General features: G+C 59.8%; 1 protein-coding gene across 5 annotated transcripts in view; it reads left to right on the top strand.

Annotated features, from left to right (window-relative positions):
- The window catches only part of LOC133358502 (serine protease 33-like), a 30155-nt gene extending 15813 nt beyond the window's left edge, over positions 1 to 14342 (top strand). For all 5 annotated transcript variants that reach the window (XM_061576853.1, XM_061576854.1, XM_061576855.1 and 2 more), the window contains 10 exons: positions 699 to 773; positions 2088 to 2220; positions 2869 to 2997; positions 3729 to 3772; positions 4741 to 4909; positions 7429 to 7598; positions 8414 to 8512; positions 8913 to 9055; positions 11589 to 11741; positions 13627 to 14342. In XM_061576853.1, coding sequence (XP_061432837.1) covers positions 699 to 773; positions 2088 to 2220; positions 2869 to 2997; positions 3729 to 3772; positions 4741 to 4909; positions 7429 to 7598; positions 8414 to 8512; positions 8913 to 9055; positions 11589 to 11741; positions 13627 to 13641 — 1130 coding nt within the window. In that variant the 3' untranslated portion in view covers positions 13642 to 14342. The remainder of the gene's footprint in view (positions 1 to 698; positions 774 to 2087; positions 2221 to 2868; positions 2998 to 3728; positions 3773 to 4740; positions 4910 to 7428; positions 7599 to 8413; positions 8513 to 8912; positions 9056 to 11588; positions 11742 to 13626) is intronic.
- The last annotated feature ends 491 nt before the right edge of the window (positions 14343 to 14833 follow it).

Genomic DNA, 14833 nt, shown 5'->3' with positions numbered 1-14833 from the left:
TCGCTCCCTCCCTCGCTCCCTCCCCTCCCCAACTTTGTGAGGCTACCAGAGGCTGAGGGTGAAATCTCCCACTCCTCGCCTGGGTCTCATTGGGTCTCACCTGGGTCTCACCTGGGTCTCATTGGGCCTCACCTGGGCCACACCTGGTTCTCACCTGGTTCTCACTTGGGTCTCGGTGTCCCTCCGTCTCTTCCCCATCTCTCTCTCTCTCGGGAGGTTCACAATGGCCGTGTCAGAGGCACCGAGTCAGAGGGCTGCTGCTACATTTGGGTTCAAGCCCTGGGTCTGGGCGTCTCTCTTCGCAGGCTCACAATGGCCCGGCAGGTCACGATGATGGCCTTGATCATGATATTGACGATGCTGATGTTTGCTGTGCCAGAGATGATGGTGGTGGTGGTGATGACGTTGATGGTGGTGGTGATGATGGTGATGATGGTGATGATGGTGGTGGTGATGGTGATGATGGTGGTGATGATGGTGATGATGGTGATGATGGTGATGATGATGATGGTGGTGTTCCGGCTAGTGATGATTGCATTTGTGATGGTGATGGAATGGAGATTTTTCTAGTTGTTGTCGTGAAGATGTTGATGGTAGTGACGGTGATAATGGTGATGGTCATGGCGACAATGATCACGGTCACGATGATGATGAGAATGCTTTAGATGATGATGGTGATGGTGATGATGTTGTTACAGGAGAGCCAGCCATCAACAGAAGCATCATGGCTGTGAGCTGCGATGGCACGCGGAACACAGTCGCTTCATCTTGCAGTGAGTGAGCGGGCGGGCGAGCGAGCGGATGTGTGGGTGGGTGAGCGAGCGAGTGGGTGAGCGAGTAGGCGAGCGAGTGGATGTGTGGGTGGGTGAGCGAGTGGTTGAATGATGAAGTTCATGGGTGGCTGGGTGAGCGAGCGAGCGATCGAGCTGGTGAGTGAGTGAGCGAGGGAGTGAGCGAGTGAATGAATGAATGAGCGTGTGGATGAGTGTTTGGGCGAGTGGGTAATTGAGTGAGCGAATGAGTTGGTCAATGAATGAGCGAGCGTGTCAGTGAGTGGGTGGGCAAGCGAGTGGGTGGGTATGTGAGTGAGTGGGCGAGCGAGCGGGTGGGTATGTGGGTATGTGAGTGAGTGAGCGGGTGGGAATGTGAGTGAGCGGGTGGGAATGTGAGTGAGTGGGTGGGTATGTAAGTGAATGAGTGAGCGGGTGGGTATGTGAGTATGTGAGTGAGTGAGCGGGTGGGTATGTGAGTGAGTGAGCGATTGTGTGTGTGAGTGAGTGAGTGTGTGGGTGAGTGTGTGGGTGTGTATGTGAGTGAGTGTATGGGTGAGTATGTGAGTGAGTGAGCGGGTGGGTATGTGAGTGAGTGAGCGATTGTGTATGTGAGTGAGTGTGTGGGTGTGTGGGCGAGTGAGCGAGTGTGTGGGTGGGTATGTGAGTGAGTGTATGTGAGTGAGTGTATGGGTGAGTATGTGAGTGAGTGAGCGGGTGGGTATGTGAGTGAGTGAGCGATTGTGTATGTGAGTGTGTGGGTGTGTGGGCGAGTGAGCGAGTGTGTGGGTGGGTATGTGAGTGAGTGTATGGGTGAGTATGTGAGTGAGTGAGCGGGTGGGTATGTGAGTGAGTGAGCGATTGTGTATGTGAGTGTGTGGGTGTGTGGGCGAGTGAGCGAGTGTGTGGGTGGGTATGTGAGTGAGTGTATGGGTGAGTATGTGAGTGAGTGAGCGGGTGGGTATGTGAGTGAGTGAGCGATTGTGTATGTGAGTGAGTGTGTGGGTGTGTGGGCGAGTGAGTGAATGTGTGGGTGGGTATGTGAGTGAGTGAGTGCGCGATTGTGTATGTGAGTGTGTGGGTGTGTGGGTGAGTGAGCGAGTGTGTGGGTGGGTATGTGTATGTGTGTGGGCGAGTGTGTGGGTGGGTATGTGAGTGTGTGGGTGTGTGGGTGAGTGAGCGAGTGAGCGAGTGTGTGGGCGAGTGAACGTGCAACTACGCCGCTGTGTTGTCCGTGCATTACAATCGTCCCCCACCTCCCCCCCACCCCCCCCCACCTCCCCCCCACCCCCCCCCCACCTCCCCCCCCACCTCCAGTGCGAGTGTGGGACTCCACCCACGTGCTCCAGGTGTTCGTGCCGGGGCCCCACGGGCCGTGGGGCTTCGTCTGCTCAGACGGCTGGAGCGGCGCCCTCTCCCGCTACAGCTGCAGCAACATGGGCTACAACAGGTGGGGGGGTGGGGTGAGTGGGGGGGGGGGAGTGGGTGGGTGAGTGGGGGGTGTGAGTGGGGGGGTGAGTGGGGGTGGTGTGAGTGGAGAGGGGGGGGTGAGTGAGTGGGTGGGTGAGTGAGTGAGTGGGTGGGTGGGTGAGTGGGTGAGTGGGTGGGTGAGTGGGTGAGTGGAGGGGGTGAGTTGGTGGGTGAGTGGGGGGGTGAGTGAGTGGGTGGGTGAGTGAGTGGGTGGGGTGAGTGGGTGAGTGAGTGGGTGAGTGGGTGTGAGGGTGAGTGGGTGAGTGAGTGGGTGGGTGGGTGAGTAAGTGGGTGGGTGAGTGGGTGAGTGGGTGGGTGAGTGAGTGGGGGGTGAGTGAGTGGGGGGGTGAGTGAGTGGGTGGGTGAGTGAGTGAGTGGGTGGGTGGGTGAGTGGATGAGTGAGTGGGTGGGTGAGTGGGTGAGTGAGTGGGTGGGTGGGTGAGTGGGTGAGTGAGTGGGTGGGTGGGTGAGTGGGTGGGTGGGTGAGTGGAGGGGGGCGAGGGGGGTGGGGGGGGTGAGTGGGTGGAATGTGCACGCCGCAAACCTCACCGCGGTGTCCCGCACGGTGTCCCCTCCCCACTCACGGTGCCATGCTGCTCCCCCCCCCCCCCTCCCCCCCCCCCCCCAGTGTTGAGGGTGCCGAGGCGGTGGACGTGGCCACTCTGGGCCTGAACTCGTCCTCCACGTTCCTCAGGGCCGACCCCGCGGTCAACCCGGACTCCACCACCGCCACCGTCGCAAAGCTCTTCCAGACGTGGTGGGTGGGTGGGTGGGTGAGTGGGTGGGTGAGTGGGTGAGTGGGTGGGTGAGTGGGTGAGTGGGTGGGTGAGTGGGTGGGTGAGTGGGTGAGTGGGTGGGTGAGTGGGTGAGTGGGTGGGTGAGTGGGTGAGTGGGTGGTGAGTGGGTGTGTGGGTGAGCGAGTGGCTGTGTGGGTGGGTGGGCGAGTAGGTGAGCGGGTGAGCGAGTGGCTGTGTCGGTGAGCGGGTTAGTGAGTGAGTGGGTGAGTGGCTGTGTGGCTGTGTGGGTGAGCGAGTGGGTGAGCGAGTGGCTGTGTGGCTGTGTGGGTGAGCGAGTGGGTGAGCGAGTGGGTGAGTGGGTGAGCGAGTGGGTGAGCGGGTGAGCGAGTGGGTGAGCGAGTTGGTGAGTGGGTGAGTGAGTGGCTGTGTGGGTGAGCGAGTGGCTGTGTGGGTGGATGGGTGAGTGAGTGGGTGAGCGAGTAGGTGAGCGAGTGAGCGAGTGGCTGTGTGGGTGGGTGGGTGAGTGGGTGAGCGAGTAGGTGAGCGGGTGAGCGAGTGGTTGTGTAGCTGTGTGGCTGAGCAAGTGGGTGAGTGGGTGAGCGAGTGGGTGAGCGAGCAAGTGGGTGAGTGGGTAAGCGAGTGGGTGAGTGGGTAAGTGAGTGGCTGTCTGGGTGAGCGAGCGGGTGAGCGAGTGGCTGTGTGGGTGAGCGAGTGGGTGAGTGGGTGAGCGAGTGTTTTGTTCTTCCCACAGGGAGACCTGTGGCACTGGCAAGGTCATCACTCTGCAGTGCTTGGGTGAGAAGCCCATCGCACACACACAACCACCCACCCACACACCCACTCACACAACCAGCCACCCACCCACACCCACTCACTCAACTACGCACCCACCCAACCACCCACCCATCCAGCCACCCACACACCCACCCACCCACACACCCACCCACACACCCACATACCCACCCACACATCCACACACTCACACCCACCCACACCCACTCACCCACCCACCCCCACTCACCCACCCACCCCCACTCACCCACCCACGTACCCACTCACTCAACTACGCACCCACCCACCCACACACCCACCCACACACCCACCCACACACCCACGCACCCACTCACTCAACTACGCACCCACCCACCCACACACCCACCCAACCAACCACGCACCCACCCAGCCATGCACCTACCTAGTCACGCACCCATCCACCCTACCACCCACACACCCAACTACCCACCCAACCACCCACCCAACCACCCACCCCCTCAGCCACCCACCCACCCACCCAACCATGTACCTCCCGAGTCACGCACCCTACCACCCACCCACCCACCTACCCACCCAACTACCCACCCAACTACCCACCCAACTACCCACCCAGCCACCTACCCACCCAACTACCCACCCACCCAACTACCCACCCACCCAACTACCCACCCACCAACTACCCACCCACCCAACTACCCACCCACCCAACTACCCACCCACCCAACTACCCACCCAACTACCCTACCACCCACCCAACTACCCTACCACCCACGCACCCAACCACCCACCCAACCACCCACCTAACCACCCACCCCCTCAGCCACCCACCCACCCACCCAAACCCACCCACCCAACATCATCAACATCATCAGCAGCAATCACCAATCACCATCAGAAGCCCTGACAGAGGAGAGGTGTCGCTGGCGCGGCGATGTTGACGCAAGGTGCACGTCGATGACGTGCCCCCCACTCCCCCCCCCCCCTTCCAGCGTGTGGTGTGGGAGCCCCCCTGGACAGCTCGCGAGTGGTGGGGGGCCGCCCGGCGGCGGGGGGCCGCTGGCCGTGGCAGGTGTCGCTGCACTACGACGCGTCGCTCGTTTGCGGCGGCTCCATCGTGGCGCCCTCCTGGGTGGTGACCGCCGCTCACTGCGTCGTGCAGTGAGAAGCACAACCACCACAACCACAACCACCGCACAACCACAACCACCGCACCACAACCACCGCACAACCACCACAACCACAACCACCGCACAACCACCACACAACAACCACAACCACCGCACAACCACCGCACAACCACCGCACCACCGCATTCACAGCACGCACACGCCGCACAACCACCGCACAACCACCGCACAACCACCGCACTACTGCACTCACTGTACGCACAGCACCACCGCACCACCACCGCACAACCACAGCAGCAGTAGCAGCAGCAGTAGCAGCAGCAGTAGCAGCAGTAGCGTCAGCAGCAGTAGCGTCAGTAGCAGCAGTAGCAGCAGCAGCAGTAGCAGCAGCAGCAGTAGCAGCAGCAGCAGTAGCAGCAGCAGTAGCAGCAGCAGCAGTAGCAGCAGCAGTAGCAGCAGCAGTAGCGTCAGCAGCAGCAGTAGCAGCAGCAGTAGCAGCAGTAGCAGCAGCAGTAGCAGCAGCAGTAGCAGCAGCAGTAGTAGCAGCAGCAGTAGCAGCAGCTGCAGCAGTAGCAGCAGCAGTAGTAGCAGCAGTAGCAGCAGCAGCAGCAGTAACAGCAGCAGCAGTAGCAGCAGCAGTAGCAGCAGTAGTAGTAGCAGCAGTAGCAGCAGCAGTAGCAGCAGCAGCAGTAGCAGCAGCAGTAGCAGCAGCAGCAGCAGCAGTAGCAGCAGCAGCAGCAGTAGCAGCAGCAGTAGCGTCAGCAGCAGCAGTAGCAGGAGCAGCAGCAGTAGCAGCAGTAGCAGCAGCAGTAGCAGCAGCAGTAGTAGCAGCAGCAGTAGCAGCAGCTGCAGCAGTAGCAGCAGCAGTAGTAGCAGCAGTAGCAGCAGCAGCAGCAGTAACAGCAGCAGCAGTAGCAGCAGCAGTAGCAGCAGTAGTAGTAGCAGCAGTAGCAGCAGCAGTAGCAGCAGCAGCAGTAGCAGCAGCAGTAGCAGCAGCAGTAGCAGCAGCAGCAGTAGCAGCAGCAGTAGTAGCAGCAGTAGCAGCAGCAGTAGTAGCAGCAGCAGTAGCAGCAGCTGCAGCAGTAGCAGCAGCAGTAGTAGCAGCAGTAGCAGCAGCAGCAGCAGTAACAGCAGCAGCAGTAGCAGCAGCAGTAGCAGCAGTAGTAGTAGCAGCAGTAGCAGCAGCAGTAGCAGCAGCAGCAGTAGCAGCAGCAGTAGCAGCAGCAGCAGTAGCAGCAGCAGTAGCAGCAGCAGCAGTAGCAGCAGCAGTAGCGTCAGCAGCAGCAGTAGCAGGAGCAGCAGCAGTAGCAGCAGTAGCAGCAGCAGTAGCAGCAGCAGTAGCAGCAGCAGTAGTAGCAGCAGCAGTAGCAGCAGCTGCAGCAGTAGCAGCAGCAGTAGTAGCAGCAGTAGCAGCAGCAGCAGCAGTAACAGCAGCAGCAGTAGCAGCAGCAGTAGCAGCAGTAGTAGTAGCAGCAGTAGCAGCAGCAGTAGCAGCAGCAGCAGTAGCAGCAGCAGTAGCAGCAGCAGCAGTAGCAGCAGCAGTAGCAGCAGCAGCAGTAGCAGCAGCAGTAGCAGCAGCAGCAGTAGCAGCAGCAGTAGTAGCAGCAGTAGCAGCAGCAGTAGTAACAGCAGCAGCAGTAGCAGCAGCAGTAGCAGCAGCAGCAGCAGCAGGAGCAGCAGTAGCAGCAGCAGCAGTAGCAGCAGCAGTAGTAGCAGCAGTAGCAGCAGCAGTAGTAGCAGCAGCAGCAGCAGCAGTAACAGCAGCAGCAGTAGCAGCAGCAGTAGCAGCAGCAGCAGCAGCAGGAGCAGCAGTAGCAGCAGCAGCAGTAGCAGCAGCAGTAGCAGCAGCAGCAGCAGCAACAGTGGCGGCAGTCGTAGCAGTAATGGCAGTAGCAGATGACGACGATGTTGCTGATGAGGACGCTGATGACGACGATGTTGCTGATGCCGAGGGCTTTTCTGACGACGATGATGACGATGATGCTGCTGATGACGACGATGATGATGACGACGATATTGCTGATCCTGAGGAGTTTTCTGACACTGATGATGAAGATGTTGCTGATGATGACGACGATGATGACGACGATGATGAAGATGATGATGACGACAATGTAGCTGATGCTCAGGACTTTTCTGACACTGATGATGACGATGATGATGAAGATGATGACGATGTTGCTGACGATGACGACTTTGCTGACGATGACGTTGTTGATGACGATAATGACGATGACGATGATGACGTTGTTGATGACGATGATGATGAAGATGATGACGATGTTGCTGACGATGACGACTTTGCTGACGATGACGTTGTTGATGACGATAATGACGATGACGATGATGACGTTGTTGATGACAACGATGATGAAGATGACGACGATGTTGATGACGATGATGATGAAGATGATGACGATGTTGCTGACGATGACGTTGTTGATGACGATGTTGATGATGACGATAATGACGATGACGATGACGACGATGTTGATGACGACGATGTTGATGATGATGTTGACAACAACGATGTTTGCCGACCGTTGCCAGCAACCCGTTGCCAGGCCTGTGGAAGGCGTACGCCGGCCTGGTGGAGCAGCCGTCCATGATCGCCCCGTACCTGGTGGTGGACAAGGTCTACTTCCACTCGCTCTACGACGCCCAGTCCTCCGACTACGACGTCGCCCTGCTGCGTCTGCAGGGCCCAGCACACTTCTCTGGTGAGGGGGGGGGGGAGTGGGGGGGGGAAGGGGGGGTGAGGAGGTGGGGGCTCTCCCCCCCCCCTCCCGATAGTGTGTGTGTGTACGCGTGTGTCCGTGTGCCTGTGTCCTGTGTGTGTGTGTGTCCCGTGTGTGTGTGTCCTGTATGTTTGTGTCTGTGTCCTGTGTGTGTGTACGCGTGTGTGTGGGTGTGTACGGGTGTGTACACGTGTGTGTGTGTGTACGCGTGCGTGTGTGTGTGTCCTGTGTGTGTGTGTCCCGTGTGTGTGTGTACGTGTGTGTCCGTGTCTGTCTGTCTGGATTGCCCGTGCGTGTGTATGTCCCGTGTGTCTGTGTCCTGTGTGTTTGTGTCTGTGTCCTGTGTGTGCGTGTGTGTGTCTGTGTCCTGTGTGTGTGTCTGTGTCCTGTGTGTGCGTGTGTGTGTGTCTGTGTCCCGTGTGTACGCGCGTGTGTGTGTGTACGTGTGTGTGTGTACGCGTGTGTGTGTGTGTACGCGCGTGTGTGTACGCCTGAGTGTCTGCGTGTGTTTGTGGGGAGCGGTGGTGCAGCAGTTAGCACTACGCTGCGCTGTGAACCCGGCGACCCGAGTTCGATTCCCGCTCACGGCCAACGCCGCCGGTGACGATTATCTGAACCGGTCCCGGGCCTCCCCTAGGTCGACTCGGCCTCAACAATGAGTACCTGGCGCTGTGCGTAGTAAACATCGCCACCTCGTGTGCCGTTGCTGCTACTCGCTATAACGGCACTTGCCCCTACGGTCTGTTGAGGCTACACGGGGGATCTTTGTCTTTGTGTGTGTGTGTGTGTCCGTGCAGCCTCCGTGTCGCCCGTGTGTCTCCCCGGAGCCGAGTTCGACTCGCCCCCGGGGAAGATGTGCTGGATCACGGGCTGGGGCCGAACCGACGAACACACGAGTGAGCGGCCTTCGTTTCCACAGCCACAACCTTGCCACAACCTTGCCATCACAACCACCACTACAGCCACAACCTTAACACAACCTTGCCACAACCTTGCCACCACAACCACCACTACAGCCACAACCTTGCCACCACAACAACCAGAGATTACCACCACATTAACTACAACCTTACCACCACAACAACAACCACAGAGATAACCACCACTAAGAACCACAACGTTACCACCACCACCACAACCTTACTAGCACCACCAGCAAGCAGACCGCTGATGATGATGATGATGATGACGACGACGATGATGATGACGATGAGGACGATGATGATGACGATGACGATGTTGACAACGATGACGACGTTGACGACGATGATGATGATGATACCCCCCCCCACACAGACGCGGTGTCCCCCGCGCTGCAGGAAGCCCGCGTGCCGCTCCTCTCCATGGCGCTCTGCAACTCGGGCAGCTACTACCGCGGCGCCATCACCCCTCGCATGGTGTGTGCTGGGTACGAGCAAGGGGGCATCGACGGGTGCCAGGTGAACCTCGCACGCTCACTCACGCTCACTCACGCTCACACACACACTGACACACACACACTCACACACACACATGCTCACACATACACACACATACACACACACTCACACACACTCACACACACTCACTCACACACACTCACACACACACACCCACACACACACTCACACACACTCACACACACTCACACACACACACTCACACACACTCACACACACACGCTCACACACACACTCACACACTCACATACACACACACGCTCACTCACTCACACTCACACACTCACTCACACGCTCACACACACCCACACACCCTCACCCACACACAACAACAACCGCCATTCGCCACTAAGTGGCGGTGACGTCACCACGACGCTTGTGCCAGGCCATGTGCACCTTGAGGCCACGTGAAGTGTCGAACGCCCGCTGGCAGGAGGTCACGGGGCAGACCCTGCAAGTGCCACGGGTCGACTGACCGAGATGACCGAGATGACTGGCTGATGCACCACCTGTGCCCCCTACTGTGCCAACTTGCTGTGCTTTAGCCACCCGGCGCTCCGCTCGTTGTTGTGAGCGTCGCTCCTCCGCCCTCCGTTGTTGTTGGAGGGCGACTGCCTCCAACTGCCCAGTAGCGTCCTTCACGAGCCTCCTCCACTGAGGCCGATCTTGACACCGCTGGTACCGGTCATCGGCAAGTCCACTCAGCTCCACGTCCTCCTGTGCCACATCACTCCATCTCTTCTCTAGCCCGTGCCGCGCCCGTCTAGCCCCCTCGATCCAGCCGAACAAAAGCTGCTCAGGCATGTGGTGGCTGGGCATGCGGGCTACATGACCCAGCCAACGCAGCCTTGCCTGCCGGAGGAGCTCGCTGATGGGACTTTGCCCAGATCTTTCAAGGATTTGTGAGCTCCTCACACAATCCAGCCTGGTTAAACCCAGGATGGATCGTAGGCAGGCCAGCCTAAATGTTTACAACCGGCGAAGATGCTCCATTAGGGGGGTCCACGTTTCGCAAGTGTAGAGAAGGGAGGGAATGACTGTGGCCGAGAAGACCTGAAGCTTCGTGTGGAGCGACAGACCAGGTAGCTTCCACACAGCGTTACGCAACCGATGAAAAGATATTGACGCTCGAATGATTCGGAGTGAGACCTCTGCCGTTAAACTGGAGCCGGTCATGAGCACACTGCCCAGGTATGGGAAACTCTCCACTCTCTCCACTACTGCCCCATCACCGATTGGGAGTTGTGGGGGTGGAGTGTCCGATGGTACAAAATACCCAGGCAGGTGCTTAGTTTTGGTGGGGCTGATGGTAAGGCCCCACCTCTTAGTGGCACGCTCCAGTCTCAGCAGCAGCATCTCCAACTCCTCTTCTGAATGAGCAGCTATTACCAAATCATCGGCATACATAACGTGGTTGACCAATAGGGAGCCATCCCTTGATCGCACCCGGGCATCGATCAGCCTCCCATTATATCTGTACCAAATGGAAATTCCCCCGGTACAGCTAGTGAAGGCTTCATGAACTACGCGGTCAAAATAGATGTTAAATAATGTGGGAGCCAGAGGACATCCCTGTCGCACCCAAGGTGTACAGGGAAAGGCTCTGACTCCCGGCCACGTAGTCTTACCCGGGCCCGCTCACCATCATGAAGGTCCTTAATGATCGTGAGCAGAGGGTCAGGGACTCCGAAAGCACGAAGAACAACCCAGAGCCCAGGCCTACTGATGGTATCATAGGCCTTGACCAGGTCAATAAAGCAGATATGTAGGTCTTGTTGGAATTCCCTACACCTCTGCTGTAGCAGACAGACAGAAAATATGGCATCTGTGCAGGACCGCCCTTTCCTGAAACCGCATTGGGGCTCCGCAAGCCTCTCCTCAGCGTGCCTGGCAAGGCGATGTTGAATAATCCTTGCCAGGACCTTTCCCGGCACACTGAGGAGTGAGATGCCCCTGTAGTTGTTACAGTCTGTGCGGTCCCCCTTCTTAAAGAGGGGGACGGCTGTGTGTGTGATCTGTGTGTGTCTCTGTGTGTGTGTGTGTAATCTGTGTGTGTAATCTGTGTGTGTGATCTGTGTGTGTAATCTGTGTGTGTGTCTCTGTGTGTGTGTGTGTGTAGGGAGACAGCAGTGGTCCGCTGGTGTGTGTGTGTAATCTGTGTGTGTGTGATCTGTGTGTGTGTCTCTGTGTGTGTGTGTGTGTGTGATCTGTGTGTGTGTCTCCCTGTGTGTGTAATCTGTGTGTGTGTGTAGGGAGACAGCGGTGGTCCGCTGGTGTGTGTGTGTAATCTGTGTGTCTCTCTCTGTGTGTGTGTGTAATCTGTGTGTGTCTCTCTGTGTGTGTGTAATCTGTGTGTGTCTCTCTGTGTGTGATCTGTGTGTGTGTAGGGAGACAGCGGTGGTCCACTGGTGTGTGATCTGTGTGTCAATGTGTGTGTGTAATCTCTCTCTGTGTGTGTCTCTCTGTGTGTAATCTGTGTGTGTTTAATCTGTGTGTGTGTAATCTGTGTGTGTCTCTCTCTGTGTGTGTGTAGGGAGACAGCGGTGGTCCGCTGGTGTGTCCCGGAGCGTCTCGCTGGCTACTCACCGGCGTGACGAGCTGGGGGGACGGCTGTGGTCACGCCCGGCGTCCTGGCGTCTACTCCCGCGTCTCCACCCTGCTGCCCTGGCTTCACAACGTCATGCAGGCAAGCTCACTCACTCACCACCATCGCTCACCAACATCACTCACCACCATCACTCACCATCACTCACCATCGCTCACCATCGCTCACTCACCATCACTCACCATCGCTCACCGTCATCGCTCACCATCATCGCTCACCATCATCGCTCACCATCATCGCTCACCATCATCGCTCACCATCATCGCTCACCATCATCGCTCACCACCGTCGCTCACCGCTCACCGTCGCTCACCACCATCGCTCACCACTCACCACCGCTCACCATCACTCTCACCACCACCGCTCACCCACCACCGCTCACCCACCACCGCTCACCCACCACCGCTCGCCCACCACCGCTCACCCACCACCGCTCGCCCACCACCGCTCGCCCACCACCGCTCGCCCACCACCGCTCGCCCACCACCGCTCGCCCACCACCGCTCACCCACCACCGCTCACCCACCACCGCTCACCCACCACCGCTCACCCACCACCGCTCGCCCACCACCGCTCGCCCACCACCGCTCGCCACCACCGCTCACCCACCACCGCTCACCCACCACCGCTCGCCCACCACCGCTCGCCCACCACCGCTCGCTCACCATTGCTAACCCACCACCGCTCACCCACCACCGCTCACCCACCACCGCTCGCCACCACCGCTCGCTCACCACCGCTCGCCCACCACGCTCACCCACCACCGCTCGCCCACCACCGCTCGCCCACCACCGCTCACCCACCACAGCTCACCCACCACCGCTCGCCCACCACCGCTCGCCACACCCCGCTCGCCCACCACCGCTCGCCCACCACCGCTCGCTCACCATTGCTCACCCACCACAGCCTCACCCACCACCGCTCACTCACCACCGCTCACCCACCACCGCTCGCCCACCACCGCTCGCCCACCACCGCTCGCCCACCACCGCCCACCCACCACCGCTCACCCACCACCGCTCGCCCCACCACCGCTCGCCCACCACCTACGCTCACCATTGCTAACCCCCCACCGCTCACCCACCCGCTCGCCCACCACCGCTCGCCCCACCACCGCTCACCCACCACCGCTCGCCCACCACCGCTCGCCCACCACCGCTCGCCCACCACCGCTCACCCCACCACCGCTCGCCCACCACCGCTCGCCCACCACCGCTCGCCCACCACCGCTCACCCACCACCGCTCGCCCACCACCGCTCGCCCACCACCGCTCACCCACCACAGCTCGCCCACCACCGCTCGCCCACCACCGCTCGCCCACCACCGCTCGCCACCACCGCTCGCCCACCACCGCTCACCCACCACAGCTCACCCACCACCGCTCGCCCACCACCGCTCGCCCACCACCGCTCGCCCACCACCGCTCGCCCACCACCGCTCGCTCACCATTGCTAACCCACCACCGCTCACCCACCACCGCTCACCCACCACCGCTCGCCCACCACCGCTCGCTCACCACCGCTCGCCCACCACCGCTCACCCACCACCGCTCGCCCACCACCGCTCGCCCACCACCGCTCACCCACCACCGCTCACCCACCACCGCTCACCTACCACCGCTCACCCACCACCGCTCGCCCACCACCGCTCGCTCACCACCGCTCACCCACCACCGCTCACCCACCACCGCTCACCCACCACCGCTCACCCACCACCGCTCGCCCACCACCGCTCGCTCACCACCGCTCGCTCACCACCGCTCGCCCACCACCGCTCGCCCACCACCGCTCACCCACCACCGCTCACCCACCACCGCTCGCCCACCACCGCTCGCCCACCACCGCTCGCCCACCACCGCTCGCCCACCACCGCTCGCCCACCACCGCTCGCCCACCACCGCTCACCCACCACCGAGGGGTTTCGGGGGGGGGCGGTGCTGAGCGTGCGATGCTTCTTCTCGTGCAGACGGAGAGAACTTGACGGTGGAGACCGTGGAGCGGTGGACACGCGGTGGAGTGGTGGAGCGGTGGACATCGTGGGGAGCGGTGGAGCGGTGGAGCGGTGGACACCGTGGGGAGCTCAGGGGGCGCCGGCTCGACGGGTTCTCACCGGGCCGGCACGCACACGCACACACGTGTACACACACGTGTACACACACGTGTACACACACTCACACATGCTCACGCACGCACGTGTGTACACGCACATGCACTCGTGTACACACACGCACGCACACGTGTGTACACACACACACACACGTGTACACACGCTCACACATGCTCACGCACGCACACATGTACACGCACACGCACGCATGCACACGTGTGTACACACACACACGCACGTGTACACACGCTCACACACGCGTGTACACACACACACGCACGTGTACACACGCTCACACACGCTCACGCACGCACGTGTGTACACGCACACGCAGGGAGAAGCGCAACCGAAATGCGCCGACGAAGTTTACAAGTCGTCTCCACGTTGTTTTGAAGCGACTTAATTTGTATTTCACTTCCTTTCCTGTTTGCACAAAACGTCTCGCGCCGCGCCGCGCCGCGTCGTCCCGCACGGCGCCGCGTCGCCAGCGACGTCGTCACCAGCGACGTCTCGGCAGCCGCGGTCGTCGCTGTTTTAACTTTTAGATTCGGAAACGTGGACCGGTGAAGAGATGGAGGGGGACTGGGGGGGAGGGGGGAGGAAGGAGGGGGGGTTGGGGGGGAACTGGGGGGGAGGGGGGAGGAAGGAGGGGGGAGGAAGGAGGGGGGAGGAAGGAGGGGGGGGGTTGGGGGGGAGGGGGGCAGGGGGGAGGGGCTCCGGGTGGTTGGGTTGTACCGCCATCTTGCACCACGTTGTGACGTTTCTCAAGCTGTGTGTGCGCGCTGGTTTTTATTCCTGTTATTAGTTTATTATTATTGTTTTGTTATTATTTTATTACTATTATTTTATTATTGTTATTATTTTATTAATGTTATTATTTTATTGTTATTATTTTATTATTGTGATAACTTTATTTTACTTACCAGGAGCCCGAATGGGTTTCCTGGAGAAGCCTCGCAGGGCGAAACGTCGGACGTCGCGCCAGGCCCTGAACGATGCGCGGAGCCGCGACGTTCACCCTCGCGACGTCCACCCTCGCAGAATGGATTTTCGTGATTGTGCTGCC

Source organism: Lethenteron reissneri, chromosome 62 (assembly GCF_015708825.2).
Source record: "Lethenteron reissneri isolate LAM-NWPU_2019-01 chromosome 62, ASM1570882v1, whole genome shotgun sequence".
Classification (NCBI taxonomy): domain Eukaryota; kingdom Metazoa; phylum Chordata; class Hyperoartia; order Petromyzontiformes; family Petromyzontidae; genus Lethenteron; species Lethenteron reissneri.
This window is presented reverse-complemented; position numbering and strand designations above follow the sequence as displayed.